Source organism: Xenopus tropicalis, chromosome 1 (assembly GCF_000004195.4).
Source record: "Xenopus tropicalis strain Nigerian chromosome 1, UCB_Xtro_10.0, whole genome shotgun sequence".
Taxonomy (NCBI): Eukaryota; Metazoa; Chordata; class Amphibia; order Anura; family Pipidae; genus Xenopus; species Xenopus tropicalis.
This window is the reverse complement of record NC_030677.2, coordinates 122,335,136-122,350,311: the sequence shown is the minus strand read 5'-3', so window position 1 is coordinate 122,350,311 and position 15,176 is coordinate 122,335,136. Positions and strand designations below refer to the sequence as shown.

Sequence of the window (15,176 nt, the reverse complement as noted above, 5' to 3'; positions counted from 1 at the left end):
GGCGCCAATAGACATGTGTTTCCATTTAATGCTGTAAACGCTTTTCGTTTGGTACAGCATGCCCAAGGACAGATTCTTTTTTTAAAGTTTTTAAATATGTGTGCTCATCAAAATATATTAGGCAGGACTTCTTTTTCGATAGGTGCTAGATACATATATATGTTAGAACTGACCAAAACATTCTGGGTGCGTTGTTCAGCTGCAACCCAGAGATCTGTTTGGGTTGTAGAGCAGTGAGTGTTCTATAAGAAAATGTAGGACCATGTTTTCCAGCTTAACACATTAGGGGCACATTGATCAAAGCACAATTGATTCCAAATAAAAAAAAAATTACTTTTTCTAAGTTTTCAAACGGTGCGTATTTTTTGCGACTTTTTCATACTGTGCGACAATTTCCACATCAAAATCGCAGTTGTCGCAACAAGTACGAAAGTTTCAGATTCATTCAAGCTTCGGTATGGTGACTTTCCTTGGGCCAGGTTGGAGCTGCAGAGTGCCATTGATTCCTATGGGAGGCTTTCCTTGGGCCGGGTTGGAGCTGCAGAGTGCCATTGAGCCCTATGGGTGACTTTCCTTGGGCCAGGTTGGAGCTGCAGAGTGCCATTGAGGCCTATGGGAGACTTTCCTTGGGCTGGGTTGGAGCTGCAGAGTGCCATTGAGCCCTATGGGAGACTTTCCTTGGGCCGGGTTGGAGCTGCAGAGTGCCATTGAGCCCTATGGGAGACTTTCCTTGGGCCGGGTTGGAGCTGCAGAGTGCCATTGAGCCCTATGGGAGACTTTCCTTGGGCCAGGTTGGAGCTGCAGAGTGCCATTGAGTCCTATGGGAGGTTTCCAAAATCATGCACAGAAGGTTCAAAGTCAGAAAGGTTTTCATAGCGATGGTTTCCATAAGAAAATTTTAGATCGTAACTACGAAATCTTTGTATTCAAATGAACGGAATTTTCATGACTTTTGCAAACATCAGAAACTATCAGATTTCGTGATTCAGATTCGGATTCGTACTTTAATTAATCTGGCCCATAGTGTAGGTCATATAAAGAAGTGATTTAGAAACGAGTGATTGGTCAGCATTAGGGGGCCCATTCATGAAAGTAAGTTACATAAAACATTTCACAACTTTTTCGTGGTACATTCGTTATTTCACAAAAAAGTTGCACTTTTCGCAAACCACTACGAAAATTTCATTATTCGTTCAAAGTTTGCTATTGTTCCAACATCATACATTTTGTTTCAAAGCCAGAAAGGTTTTTGCGCCGTCTATGATTGTTCAGATACAAAAATTTTGTGACTTACGGATCACAACTACAGTATTTTCAGACGACCATGAAAAGAATTTTCGTGACATTTTTGTACATCAGAAATTATTGCGGTCACTCCAAATTTTTTCCAATCGTGTTTTTTAATAGCGAGAATTCGTGCTTTAATGTTTGGACCCCTAGTTTTTTTCCTGAACCCGATTTTTTAGTGCTAAAACGGTATTGGTATTTATAAAGGAAAACCTCCTGAAAACTCTAATGAAAAAAAAAAAGCTTGCGAGTTTATGTACAGCTCAATGGGAGTTGTCCTAGGCAAACTCAAGCCATGTTTTCATTCATTTCATTTGTTTTTTTTTTTTATGAATTTCCATATTTATAAATAAGCAAGCATTAGAATTTTTTTTATAATGTGAGTTTATTTGAACAAGAAAAACAATAAAATACACACATTTGGAAATTCATAAATAAGCCCAATAAAGTTTGTTTCTGTAACAAATGTCCTGCTTGAGCCATAAATGACACTTGACCCCTCCTTATATTCCTCTGTAAGAACTAAACCCATTGTATTTAACAGAGCATTTCTGTAATCTACTAAGTAACCTGCGCCTTTTCTGTATATTTTTCAGCTTGAATAGCTGCCCCATTGCTACACAGTAGGGTATTTATATAAACTAAACTGGTGTGTTTGCTTCAAAAACACTACAATAGCCAGTGCAGGGCAACATTATATTTTACTTAGCTATATGTTTTGGTGTTATTTTCCTTTAATTAGATTAAAACTGTAGATTTGTGCATAAAAAATATGTCATTCACAGCTAATGCGTGAGACACAAATAACCTGGAAAAGTACAGGTATAGGACCCATGATCCAGAATGCTCGGGACCAAGGGTTTGCCGGATAAGGGGCCTATCTGTAATTTGGATCTGCATACCTTGAATCTATTAAAAAATCATTAAAACATAAATTAAACCCAATAGGATTGTTTTGCATCCAATAAGGATTAATTATATCTTAAAGTTAATTTAATTACTGTTGCGTTCCATTCCCCAGTTTTAGCCACATTCTCTTTGTGGGTATTTTAGGGCCTATCCACTGCAAAATGATACATTTGTTTGCACAGAAAAGCAAATTTCAGGCAAGTGAGCTCTGGAATTTGCCCATAATGGCTTTTTGAAAAACAGCAAGTAGACAGCAATGTAGGGAAAAAGGACCAGGTGTGTGGAGATTAGAAGTATGATGTGATAGGTCTCCAAAAGTGCCTCAGCCTGGCATCTATGGCAGTTGCTGTTCTCTTTCCTGCCAAGCAATTCCGCTGGAATTTAATAGACCTGGTACAGGATATTTGTACTGTATCAGTCTATCATGGGAGGAATAATTGGTTCTTAGTAATGCTGCTTGTGTAATGCACTGTATAACTTACTGGATCTTGTGTTCAGGGCCACCATTAGAAGTACTGCCTAGTTGGGAGGGCAGTCCCTCTCCGGAGACCCAGGCTATTCCCACCTTGGCCAACTATGTTTATAGGGGCCCAATTAAAAAAAATATTATTTAAAGTTCAGACATATTTTTCCTGTTCTGCTCAAACCTGCCCAAACCCAGCCCATTCCTGGTACAAGTCTCATACCTTTTGTGGTCTATAATTTACCTTGTCCCGTTGGTCCTTGCTCGCTTGTGCCTCGGAGCTCCTGACCAGACTCCCACCTGTCACTACTTGATGGTGAGCCTGCTTGTATTATAAAAAATAATGTACACCCTGCTATAAGTAGGGGCCACACGGGCAGTATTTCACTGGCCCAGCCAGTAACATATTACATAATAATTTACTGGCAATGCAATTGTAAGAACTAGTTCTCTGGCCCTGACCCACAGCCTCCGATCAACCCTGTCTGCCTCTGTTTCCCTCTCCCAGCTCTCATTTCTACCTTGTGCTACTCACTACTGCCTTCTTACATGTCCAAGCCCTGGGCAGTATTTGACAAGACAAACGGTGGCAACCCTAGCTGTAGGTAAAAAGACTCAATAATTAGCTCCAATACATATGAACATTTTTGGTGACCTTTAAAGGAACAGTAACAGCAAAAAATGAAAGTGTATAAAAGTAACTAAAATATAATGTGCTGCTGCCCTTCACTGGTTAAAGTTTGGTGTTTACTTCAGAAAGACTACTATAATTTATATAAATAAGCTGCTATGTAGCCATGGAGGCAGCCATTCAAAGGAGAAAAGGCACAGGCACATAGCAGATAACAGATAAAACACTATTGTATTCTACAGAGCTTATATGTTACCTGCTATGTAACCTGTGCCTTTTCTCCTTTTTTCCAGCTTGAATGGCTGCCCCGTGGCTACACAGCAGCTTATTATATATAAACTATAGTAGTGTTACTGTAGCAAACACACCAGTTTTACCAGTGCAGGGCAACAGTGCATTATATATTTATTACTTTAAAGCTTTTTCATTTTTTAGTGTTACTGTTCCTTTAATATCCTTATGTTATAAAATAGTGGGCACATTGTTACCTGTTGGGGAAATGTAATGTAAGTTAATTGAAAAAACATGCACAATGCTAGTATATTTTCCTTTAATATTTAAAATACTATTTAATATAGGTTTCCTGAATCCAAAATATATTTATCTGTTAGCAGAAGAACAAATGTGCACATTTTAGTGTGTGCCTACATAGAAAATAGGTCATTACTTTACCACCAAAAGATACACTATTGATGCATGATTTTAACTTCCAGAGGCTGTATAATAAAGACTAAGAATATGCACAAGTTAGTTCTTATTTATGCATTTTTTTCCTATATACAACTTTTGTTACATTTGCCTGGGTATATCATACAGTTCCAAAAAATATGCTTACATAACCAGTCATTGATTTGTATTTTTAAGTCTTTTGCTGCCACCATATGGATACAAGTTAGAATGCAATACTAAAGTGTAGACAAATATTTGGGCACATTTACCAAGTTCAGAAAGGATGCAAAATGCAAAACACCAGCCCAGTTCAAATTGAAAATTATTTGTGTTACCACACATACTGTATCTGTGACAATTATGGGCTTATTTATCTGTTTTTAAGTTTGTGAATTCTACTTCAAATAATTTCTAATTCAAATAAACTCGAATGCCTGCTTATTTATTAATATGGAATACTTATTTAATTAAAAAAACTTGAATACCTCGAATTTACAAGTTTACAAACGCGAAAAACTCAAAAATCTTAAATACAAAATATGGCTTGACTCTAGGACAATCCCATTGACTTCTACATGAACTCGCAAGCTTTTAGCTGCTGAATTTTTAATTTGCTTTTTCAGGTTTTTTTACACTTAATAACAGACATCCAGGTTGTTGAACCATAACTCTATTTTTAGTGCAAAAATTTGAATCATGAAAAAAATGCAAATTCGAATGTTGACGAATTACTTAGAGTTATACTAAAATATTGCAAAAATTACATATCCAGGCTAATAACAAATATAGTATAATAAAATAATGGAAATGGCTAGAAATGCTGTTTTTATATGCTGAACTTAATGTCCTAGTCCATAAGACTAAGGGGCTGATTTACTAAGACACGATTTCGAATCCGAATTGGAAAAATTCCGATTGGAAACGAACATTTTGCGACTTTTTCATATTTTTTGCGTTTTTTTTGGCGTCTTTACGATTTTTGCGTAAAAACGCAAGTTTTTCGGCGTCTTTACGATTTTTGAGTAAAAACGCGAGTTTTTCGGCGTCTTTACGAAAGTTGCGCAAAGTCGCGATTTTTTCGTAGCGTTAACACTTGCGCGCAAAGTCGCGCCTTTTTCGTAGCGTTAAAACTTAAAAGGCGCGATGTTTCGCGCAAGTTTTAACGCTACGAAAAAATCGCGACTTTGCGCAACTTTCGTAATGGCTACGAAAAACGCGCGTTTTTACGCAAAAATCATAAAGACGCTGAAAAACTTGCGTTTTTACGCAAAAATCGTAAAGACGCCGAAAAACTTGCGTTTTTTACGCAAAAATCGTAAAGACGCCGAAAAAATCGCAAAATTACCGATCATTACGAAAAAAATGCAATCGGACGCATTCGGCCCATTCGTGGGTTAGTAAATGTGCCCCTTAGGCTCACATTCAACAAAGGTTCGAATACAAAAAAAATGTTGTTAATTTTTTTTTAAAGGTTACTTTTGTGTATTTTCTGCAACTTTTTCGTACTTTGTGTCAAAAAAAGCGCAACATCCTATTGTCATTCAAGCTTCGGTATCGTAACTTTCCTTGGGCCAGGTTGGAGCTGCAGAGTGCCACTGAGTCCTATGGGAGGCTTCCAAAATCATGCACAAAAGGATCAAAGTCAGAAAGGTTTTCCTGCAGTTCCCGATCGTTCAGATACGAAAAAATCTTACTTTTCGGACATTATACGATAAGATCCGATTTTTTTGTATTTCAAGATACAAATTTTTCATACTTTAAGAAGCACAATACAAAAAAATCTTATTTAATACGATTTTTTTGAATAATGTTTTTTAAAGGTACGAAAATTGTACTTTGATAATTCTGCCCCATAAGGTACTGTTTTATTATTACACAGAAAAAGGAAATGATTTTTAAAAATGTAAACTATTTGATTAAATGGAGTCTATGGGAGATGACCACCCCATAATTCTGAGCCTTCTGGATAACAGTGTATACTATTAGGCCCCCTGAGGAATGTTCCACCCGGAGAGAATGGTGTGTGAATGGCCAGTAACAGGGTTGAAGCCTTGACGTGGCGTTACTGCTTGCATGTGTAAGCATGTGCTAATTCAACCAATTATGAGACACTGGGTATGGTATTGTTGCATGAATGATATGGCATGAAACATATTTCAGCCAACCCAGGTTACTACGGCTGAAAACTCTGAAGTCTTTTAAGGGGTTGTGAACCAAAATGTAACATTTTACAGTATAAAATCACATCTCATTCTACAGAACTTCACAGTATAAATGAATTGCAGATGTTAATAATGAGAATAATAATAGGTGATAATGAAAGCAGTATCTGTCTGTTACTACCGCTGCACTGCAGGTTCTGACTACATACACCAGTACAAAAATGCTACAGTAGTGAGCTACCCACAGTACATTGCATGCTTTACAATTACCAGGTGTATTTATGCAGGAGAATAAAATACAAATCTGAAAAATAAAGTTTTTACAACTCTCAATTTTTGTTTTTATTATTATTTTTGAAGTATGACAGATCCACTATCTAATAAAAATAACAGTGTACAGGGGTATATTTATCATGGTGTGTAAAAAGTGGAGGGAAGCATTACCGATGATGTTGCCCTGGGCAACCAGTCAGCAATTATATTTCAACAGTTAGAAAACCAAAGCAAAGCATCTGATTGCTATGAGCAACATCACCAGTAAACTTTTACTCCAGTTTTTACACAGATTTTTGAAGCACAAACTGGAGTTTACGAAGTCTAAAAAAGACTGGGTTGTTAATAATTGAAAGATTTGGGGTTTTTTAGACAGTTCTAAGTAAACTGTGTCATTGAGGGCCTCTGAAAATGGAAGGAGATCAAAATATTTCTACTAGATGTCTAACTTTGGAAATACTTTGGAAAGCATATGGTACACCCCCCGTAACGTATATATAACTTGTATAATTTCCATTGTGCATTCTATATTAAGCCAAAGGACCATAGCAATGGGAAATACATAAATAACCCCCTAAAAGGTTTAATTTAATCCCACTGGGAATACAACACTTACAACATGAAAGTTGCTTTAGGTTATATTAAGGGTAACGGAGGATTTTTCTGAGAGAGGAAATCAGATACCGAAGAACATGTTTACAAAAAACGAGACAAGAAATCCTGTGTTTCTTTTGTGAGTGCTTATGGCTGTATTTAAATAGACCTTTCTGATAAAGCTTACTTAGTTTTTACCTTTCCTTCTTCTTTAATTCAGTTTATTCCTGGATAAAATTACCCTGCCTTGTGGTGAGCTAGCACAGCCACTGTCTGAATGCCAAGTCTGTGCAGAAGTCTGTTTGTTTCTAAATATTAGAGAAGCTCTATTTTCTGCACCGTTAACCTTCTTACAGTCAGGAGGAAGAAATAGACTATACTTGCTGCTTACACATCTAGCAATTCCACCACAAGTTTAGTAGGAGTGTGCATTATAAACAAATAGCCACTTACTTCCTATTGGCTGACTTGGGAAGCAGCAGTGAGATGAAGGTTTGGCAATAGTATGGGGAAATGTGGGCGAGGAAGAATAAGCAAAAAGAGCACTTGGACATGAAAACGATAATGAACTGGTAACAGGTTTATTTTACAAAGTACTTTATTTTATTTAATTGTTTTTCTTCATGACCCTTCATGAGCCCCTTTAAACAACATGCTTAAAGCCAGGAATATACTTTACTTTCCTTCAAAAGAGAAAGCTCATACATCATTGTTACAACAGAGAAAAAGTGAAGACGATTTCACTGCACTGCTGCTGTGCTTTTAGTCAGTAGCTGTTTTAATAAATATATTTTCTTCTCTGTTGTACACAGCTCATTTCAGCAACAGCAAAAAAGATAAAAAAAACACAAAAAGGTAAAAAAAAATGCTAAACCAATATGTTGTTTTTGCAGAATTAGTTAAATGGAGAATTTACACGCACACCATTTTCAAAAATATAAGCACACCCTTCAACGTTTATCAATAAACTTTGTTTATGTATAATGCAGTATTATAGGTTTTTATCTATAAAAAAGTTTTGCTTGTAACCTTCCAAATGTATGTCAGCTTACAGATAAAAAAAAAAATATATTTACATAGTGATAAAAATATATGCTAATTTTTTTAAAAGTATCCTACATATTGTCTGTACACAAATAGACTTTAAAGTGATACTGACACTAAAAAAATACTCTTCAAAATATTAATGTGCATTAAAAGTTACCTATAGGTCATGTAACGGGTTACAATAACGGATTACTGCTGCACAAATATAGCAGCCCCTCATAGAGGAACCTGAGGAATCAGGTAATGTAAAAGCATCAGGCAAACACTTTTAAGGCAAAGTTATGAATAGCATGCAAAAACAGTGTTATGACAGATGTAAAAAAGGTTTCATTTCTGGTGTCAGTATCTCTTTAACATTCCGAGTCAACGATATGGACTGACAGATTATGAATATGCTGTATTAAACCTATGCAGCCTCCTCAGCAGAACAGTCAATGCCAGCGTAGGTGAACTTTTCATATAGTGTTGTGTTGACATAAGTCTACAAAAAAAAGTGAAAATAAGTAAGTTAGGAACTACATATGACAGTAATTAGACCACTGCCTTGGAAGTTAGGAACTGAATATGACAGCAGTTACACTGCTGCCTTGCAGTGCTTGCAGTTCATTTCTGACCAGATTCATTGAATTTGAATGGAAATAGTAGAGGCCATTTACAAAGACCGTGGACTAGACACATGCTTGAACACCAAGATCCACTGACGCAGGGTCTGATAATGAGTGAGTAAGTAAACGTTGTCTACAATGTAGGGATGCACCAAATTCTAGCATTTTTTGGATTACAATACTTTGGATCCTTAGGGGCTGATTTACTAACCCACGAATCCGACCCGAATTGGAAAAGTTCCGACTTGAAAACGAACATTTTGAGACTTTTTCGTATGTTTTGCGATTTTTTCGGATTCTTTACGAATTTTTCGTTACCAATACGATTTTTGCGTAAAAACGCGAGTTTTTCGTATCCATTCCAAAAGTTGCGTAAAAAGTTGCGCATTTTTCGTAGCGTTAAAACTTACGCGAAAAATGCGCAACTTTTCGCGTAAGTTTTAACGCTACGAAAAATGCGCAACTTTTTACGCAACTTTCGTAATGGATACGAAAACTCGCGTTTTTACGCAAAAATCGTATTGGTAACGAAAAATTCGTAAAGAATCCGAAAAAATCGCAAAACATACGAAAAATCGCAAAATACCGATCATTACGAAAAAAACACAATCGGACTCCATTCGACCCGTTCGTGGGTAAGTAAATCAGCCCCTTAGTGTTCTGCCAAACAGAATCCTAACCCCTTAAAGTGTGAGATTAGAGTTTATCACAGAAAAATGTACCCATATTCTATTTATTACTATGTGATTTTGGAAGCATATTTACCAATAGGTCAAAGTTAGACTTAACTTAATTTTTAAAAGTGTATTTAATAAATACACATTTAAAAATCCCATAAACATGAATGGAAATCTCATATTTTGATAAATCTGCCCCTTAGAGTCATGTGAGTCTTACATTTTGGTAGAAGGACACCTAGCTTTATTAAAAAGTCAATTTAAAGAGATGTGTTTAAAGGACATGTAAACCCTGCATTTTCCAACCATGTTTATAAGTTGGACACATCTCTCCCACCCACACCACATTATTTGTACTGCAAAAATCCCCTCTTTTCCTAAAACAAATAGCAGCTTTCACCAGGTGGGCAATTTCCCCCTGACACATCATCAGTCACATTTACATCTGCAATCAGCACACGTGCTATAAAGTTCATGCAATGAAGAATGCAAGCTTACACAGGCAGAATTTACTTTGCTAAAAAGTTCTGCTTGGATTGAGCAATGTAATGTTACACTGAGCTCAGCAGAGGAGGTTAGGAGAAAAAGTGAAAAGAAAAAATAACAACCTTCTAGTGAAGGTATGAGGTACATCAGTACAATCAAAATAATATTGTAACTGGAAAAATATTGACAGCGATATTATAGTGTTAGCATAGCAAGGTAGTGAGTCAGGAGAATGTGCCATTTAGAAATTGATGAGATATGGCATATATGATATATGTTTGGCTTGTGGGTAAGTGTGTATGCTTAATGTAAGAGGTAAGTTTTAAGGGTATATTTAAAACTCTGTAAGGTAGCAGACACTGTGGGTTAGTGAACTCCACAGGTAGGGAGCTGCTTCTATAAAGTCTTGGAGGTGTGTATGTGAGGAGATTCTAGTGCAGAAGGAAGTTTAAGAACATTAGAGGAGCAAAATGGTGGATTTAGCATGCACATGGAGATGAGGTTTAAAATGTAAAGTGAAGCATTGTTATTAAGGGCTAGTATTTTATTTATTTATTTTTTTTTGCAATATTTTTAAGATCTAATCTGCAAGATTTTGAAGGGATTGGATATAAGGTATTAATGTGAATGTGGAACCAAACATGACTCCAACACAGCAAACCTGCATACCAGATTCAATGATAGCTTTGTTTAGGGCATGTGTGCATGTGTGGTAATATAGCAGAGAAGAGGATATAGCAGAGAAGCTATTAGACGCTTGGGATATGACAGAGGGGAAAAGATCAAGAGATGGGCATGATTTGGGTGTCATCAGCATATAGATATTAAAACCAAAGGAGCTGATGACTTGACCCAGAGATGCAGTGTATAATGACAAGAGTTTGGTCCAAGGACAGAGCCTTAAGGGACCCAACAGAGAGCTGGTGAAGAGGTTTTATCCAAAAATGAGACATAGCAGGAGCGGTTAGAGTGGTATGACTGGATCCAGGTTCTCTGCAATATTAAAAAAACAATGTGCAAGTCTTTACCTTTCTTTCTTCCAGCATTCGGTTAAGGGACACCACAATTTTGGCAAATGATGGTCTTTCATATGGCTTCTCACGCCAGCACTGCCGCATGAGGTCATACCTTTATTTAAAAAAGACAAAAAAAGTAACGATTTTTGCACAAATTATGTATAGATGGTATAGATCAATTCCCTTAAACAACACAGTGATCTGAAGCACCTGGCAAAGTTTTGCAAGTATTTTGGATCATTTTAGCTGCGCAATACCAAACTCTTCACTAGACACTATTATGGCAGCCAAAATGTACTAGGAACTTGCCAATTTAAACCAGTTGTTTTTTTTTTTTTTGAACACTGAGGTATATATATATATATATATATATATATATATATATATATATATATATATATATATATATATATATAGAACCTAATATGCATACTTTATGCAGGTTAGTAAGTCCTGGCCATTTTTGCATGTGCCTGTATACTGTATAATAGCACCACTTATTATTCATTACAGTTTGTCAGTAAAGTCTCTTACTTACACTTCATCATCACAGTTCAGAGGCTTCTCAAGTCTGTATCCTTGTGGAAGCTTTTCATAAAGTTCTGCACATGTCAGCCCACAATATGGTGTTCCACCTTAAAAAAAAAAGGCATAATTTACATATTTCGGTGGTATTTGCCATAAAATGGCAATTGCAATAATATACTTGTTACATATACATACACAGTGAAACATGTTTTAATCTTCTGAATGATCCGTATAGGGGTTCCCAAAATAGGCCCCATTAAAGTATTTTGGGCTTTATATAAAATGTTTGTACTGCACCTAAAAAGCAGCAATGAAGTTGAGGTTTAAATCAGTAAATAGCAATAGTGTATTTATTCATTTCTAAGCCAATGAAGTCAAATTTGGTCCACCTGTCACCACTATATGTTCTTCAGGCAAGCATTTCTGTGGAAATAGGTGAAAGGTGGAGGTGTTTTGCCTGTTGCAATTTTCCACCTTAGATTGGCCCCATGTGCCACAGACTTAAGAGCTGACTTTATGTAAAGTAATAGACAGGCGCTCAACTTATTAATATGAAATATGAACCTACTTTTCTGTCTGTAAACTGATATTAGGGAATTATTTTCACCTTATAAATCATCTCACTTATTTACAGAGCTGTGATTTTTATTTATGTGAGTCAGTGACCTAAATATATAAGCACTTACCCAGGCTTACAATTTCCCACAATAATACTCCAAAAGACCATCTATAAAGATATATTCAGAAAAAAAAGATTAATTTCATGCAGATTTACTAAACAGATTACATAACCATCAACATAATCATGTTATGAAATATGACTAGGAATAAGCGCTAAAATGATTAATTAAGGATAACATTTAGTCAAAGTAAAACATTATCAATTTATCATTTTTTCTGGCATTAAAACGATTTGGCTGCCTCATGATAAAATTGCCCTAGTTTTTAAACTGAGTTTGTTGGGAGGCATTATTTAATGTGAGCTTGATATATAAAGTTCTAAAGTTACTTACACATCACTGTTTGATGTATAGACACTGTAGTTCAAAGACTCAATCGCCATCCATCGAACAGGAAGTCTTCCCTGTTAAAAAAAGATATTTAGGTTTTTTTACTATTTTTTTTATTTTTATTTTAATATTACTCATAGCAAGTACAATGTTCTCATTACGAACATTGTCAAAAAGAAAAGGAAAACAAAATACCAAAATAATTACAATTTCAAATGATAGCTCCCATTTTTGTATAGTACAGTAAAAAAAGCAACAGATCTAAAGATTATCTGGTCCAGAGATATTCTTCCATATTTGCTGAGCTTCCTGTAAGTATCTTTTTCCTGAGATGCTTCTTGGTATTGCCATTTCATATTCTAGGTTGAGATTAACTTCTCTAATTAACTGAAAAATAATTGGTACATCTTGGTTTTTCCAATTTCTGGGAATTAGAAGCCTAACTTTATTTAAGATTTGGAAAATCTCTGTTTCCAGAGCTTTGTTTGGTATGCTGTCATATATGTTAGTAACATTGCTTCTGGGGATAAAACAAAGTTTTGTTAGAAGTAATTTAATAATAGAGAAAAGGCTGAAGACCAGAAGGTTTGGATATCAGAGCAGGTCCACCATATATGTAACAGTTTGGTGTTTTCTTATATTAGTGCTTTCTAAGGCAGGTGGGAAGGTATGTTTGTGCCCATAGCAGTAAGACCAAACTTTGCTCACTATTACATTTTATATCTACCACCAGAAAAATGTACCCTATAGATATCCGAATTACGTGAAAATAGTACAGAATTCTTGCTCTATATTTCTCTTCGAGAGTGAAGGCATTTTTCCTCCTGTTTTACTGTTTTTAAGCATTACTGACACAACTTGCAATTTAAACACTCATTTACTATAACCCTGTCACATTACATGTGGCAATCTTGGGTAAATGCAGTAGGAGGCATTTTTAAGATACTACCTTGGCATATAGCTATATCTATATAGAGAAAGAGATTTAAAATTTTACATTTTTATTTATTTCTTTTTTCTCCGTAATAATAAAACAATTGGCATTAATGGTAACTAAGCTGCATGAATCCACATTCATAGCAGAATAAACACATTACTGAAACACCCCCTTTTCTGAAAAATTCTAGGTCCCAAGCATTCTGGATAGAACATACTTATACCTGTATAAGAAATAAGCAGTATTTATTTTCATTTTAAGGATTTCCATACACAGTTTAGTTTTCTTACCATAGTTTTCTTTACATAAACTTCTTGTCCTCTGGATAAACCAAAATCTGCAATTTTTGCAACATAGTTTTCACCAACTAAAATGTTTCTTGCTGCTAAATCCCTATGAATAAACTATAAAAAAAAAAAAAGTTAAATTAAGGAAAAAAGTTAATGATATCCTTAAATTCAAGATAAAACCAGGAAAAGAATAATGATAGAAATTCTGTAGCTACTTTTTCAGTGTAATATAAATACCTACCTGCTTTTGGCTCAGGTAGTCCATACCTCGGGCCACATCTGCAGCAAAGTGTAGCAGCTGCTGGGAAGACAAGGTAGAGGCCGTGCTGTTGGCTATAGCAAATGCTGGGTCAGTTTCCAGTACCCGGCTTTTTCTTAGAAAGTCGAGTAAATTGCCATGGGGGGCATATTCAATAGCCAAATACAGGTAGCCTAAACAAAACAGAAAATTAAATGTAGTGAGCATAGGTAGGAACTAAGTGGCTCTCAATTATTTGATCATGTCCTGAAAATCAAAAATAAATAACTAAAAATGACTGCATGGTAAATTAAGGTTGTGGGGAGAACGAATCAAAACTCACCTCTGTGTTCACATGCTCCAAGAAGGTTTATGATATTTGGGTGACTTCCAAGTTTACAAAGAACTTCCAGTTCTCCTGCAAAATCTCTGTGATCATCTTTAGATGCATATTCTATTGTGGACAGAATTAAAGAAATATATCAACCCTTCCTAAAAGCCCAGTGATAACAAAAAGTGCATTAAATGATATAGGCAACAACTGAGATGTTTTATTTAGCTTATCTTACATATTTTTGATATCCAGCATTTAAATGTTGAATATCTAAATATTTTGTGATACTTAAAAGCAAATGTATATTGTATTTTATCCAGGATAAGGTTAATACGTTTTTTAAAATGTTAATCTGTACCAGGATGAATGGTAAATCAAAAACATTGATACCTATGTGGTAACACTGTGGTTCTTAAAATCTTTTCTAATATTTCACTCAGAAATGGTTTAGAACCAACAACTGTTTGATGTTCTTAGGTTTCCTATACATTACCTGAGGAAGATCTCATTTTTATCTTTATCAAGCTTTAATACATGCCTAACAATCCTTTTAATAAGGACCAAATCAGTTTTTATATTGTGTAACCAGCAGCACCCCTGACTATATTCCTTTTTTTATATACATTCTGATATATTAATGGGAAACCTGTTATCCAGAAAGCTCTGAATTATGGGAAGGCCATCTCCCGTAGAGTAAATTTAATGCAATAACTATAATTTTTTTAATTATTTTCTTTTCTCTGTAATAATAAGATCACATTTCAGGCAAATCAATTCTACTGTGGTTATTTAATGTTTAAGTGACATCTAAGATCCAGGTCCCAAGCATTCTGGATAATTCCTGTAATACTTCAGTTTAATGGCTCCCAAATTGTGGAGAGTTGTAAAAATATTGAACTCGTAGCAATCCTGATAAGGATTTGGCAAATATGCCCCTTGGTTTCAAATATATTCTGGATTTGTCAAAGAAACAGTCAGCTGTCAAGTTGCAAATAAATATGCCCACAACACTAAAATGCT

General features: G+C 35.4%; 1 protein-coding gene across 1 annotated transcript in view; it reads right to left on the bottom strand.

The window, feature by feature from the left end:
- Positions 1–7,548: 7,548 nt before the first annotated feature.
- tek (TEK receptor tyrosine kinase) overlaps positions 7,549–15,176 on the bottom strand; it is a 44,373-nt gene continuing 36,745 nt past the window's right edge. Inside the window, exons 16-23 of the mRNA XM_002933985.5 lie at positions 14,166–14,276; positions 13,826–14,016; positions 13,585–13,698; positions 12,361–12,431; positions 12,034–12,074; positions 11,358–11,454; positions 10,832–10,931; positions 7,549–8,516 (exon numbers count right to left, since the gene is read on the bottom strand). Of these exons, the coding sequence (XP_002934031.2) occupies positions 8,442–8,516; positions 10,832–10,931; positions 11,358–11,454; positions 12,034–12,074; positions 12,361–12,431; positions 13,585–13,698; positions 13,826–14,016; positions 14,166–14,276 (800 nt within the window). The 3' untranslated portion in view covers positions 7,549–8,441. The remainder of the gene's footprint in view (positions 8,517–10,831; positions 10,932–11,357; positions 11,455–12,033; positions 12,075–12,360; positions 12,432–13,584; positions 13,699–13,825; positions 14,017–14,165; positions 14,277–15,176) is intronic.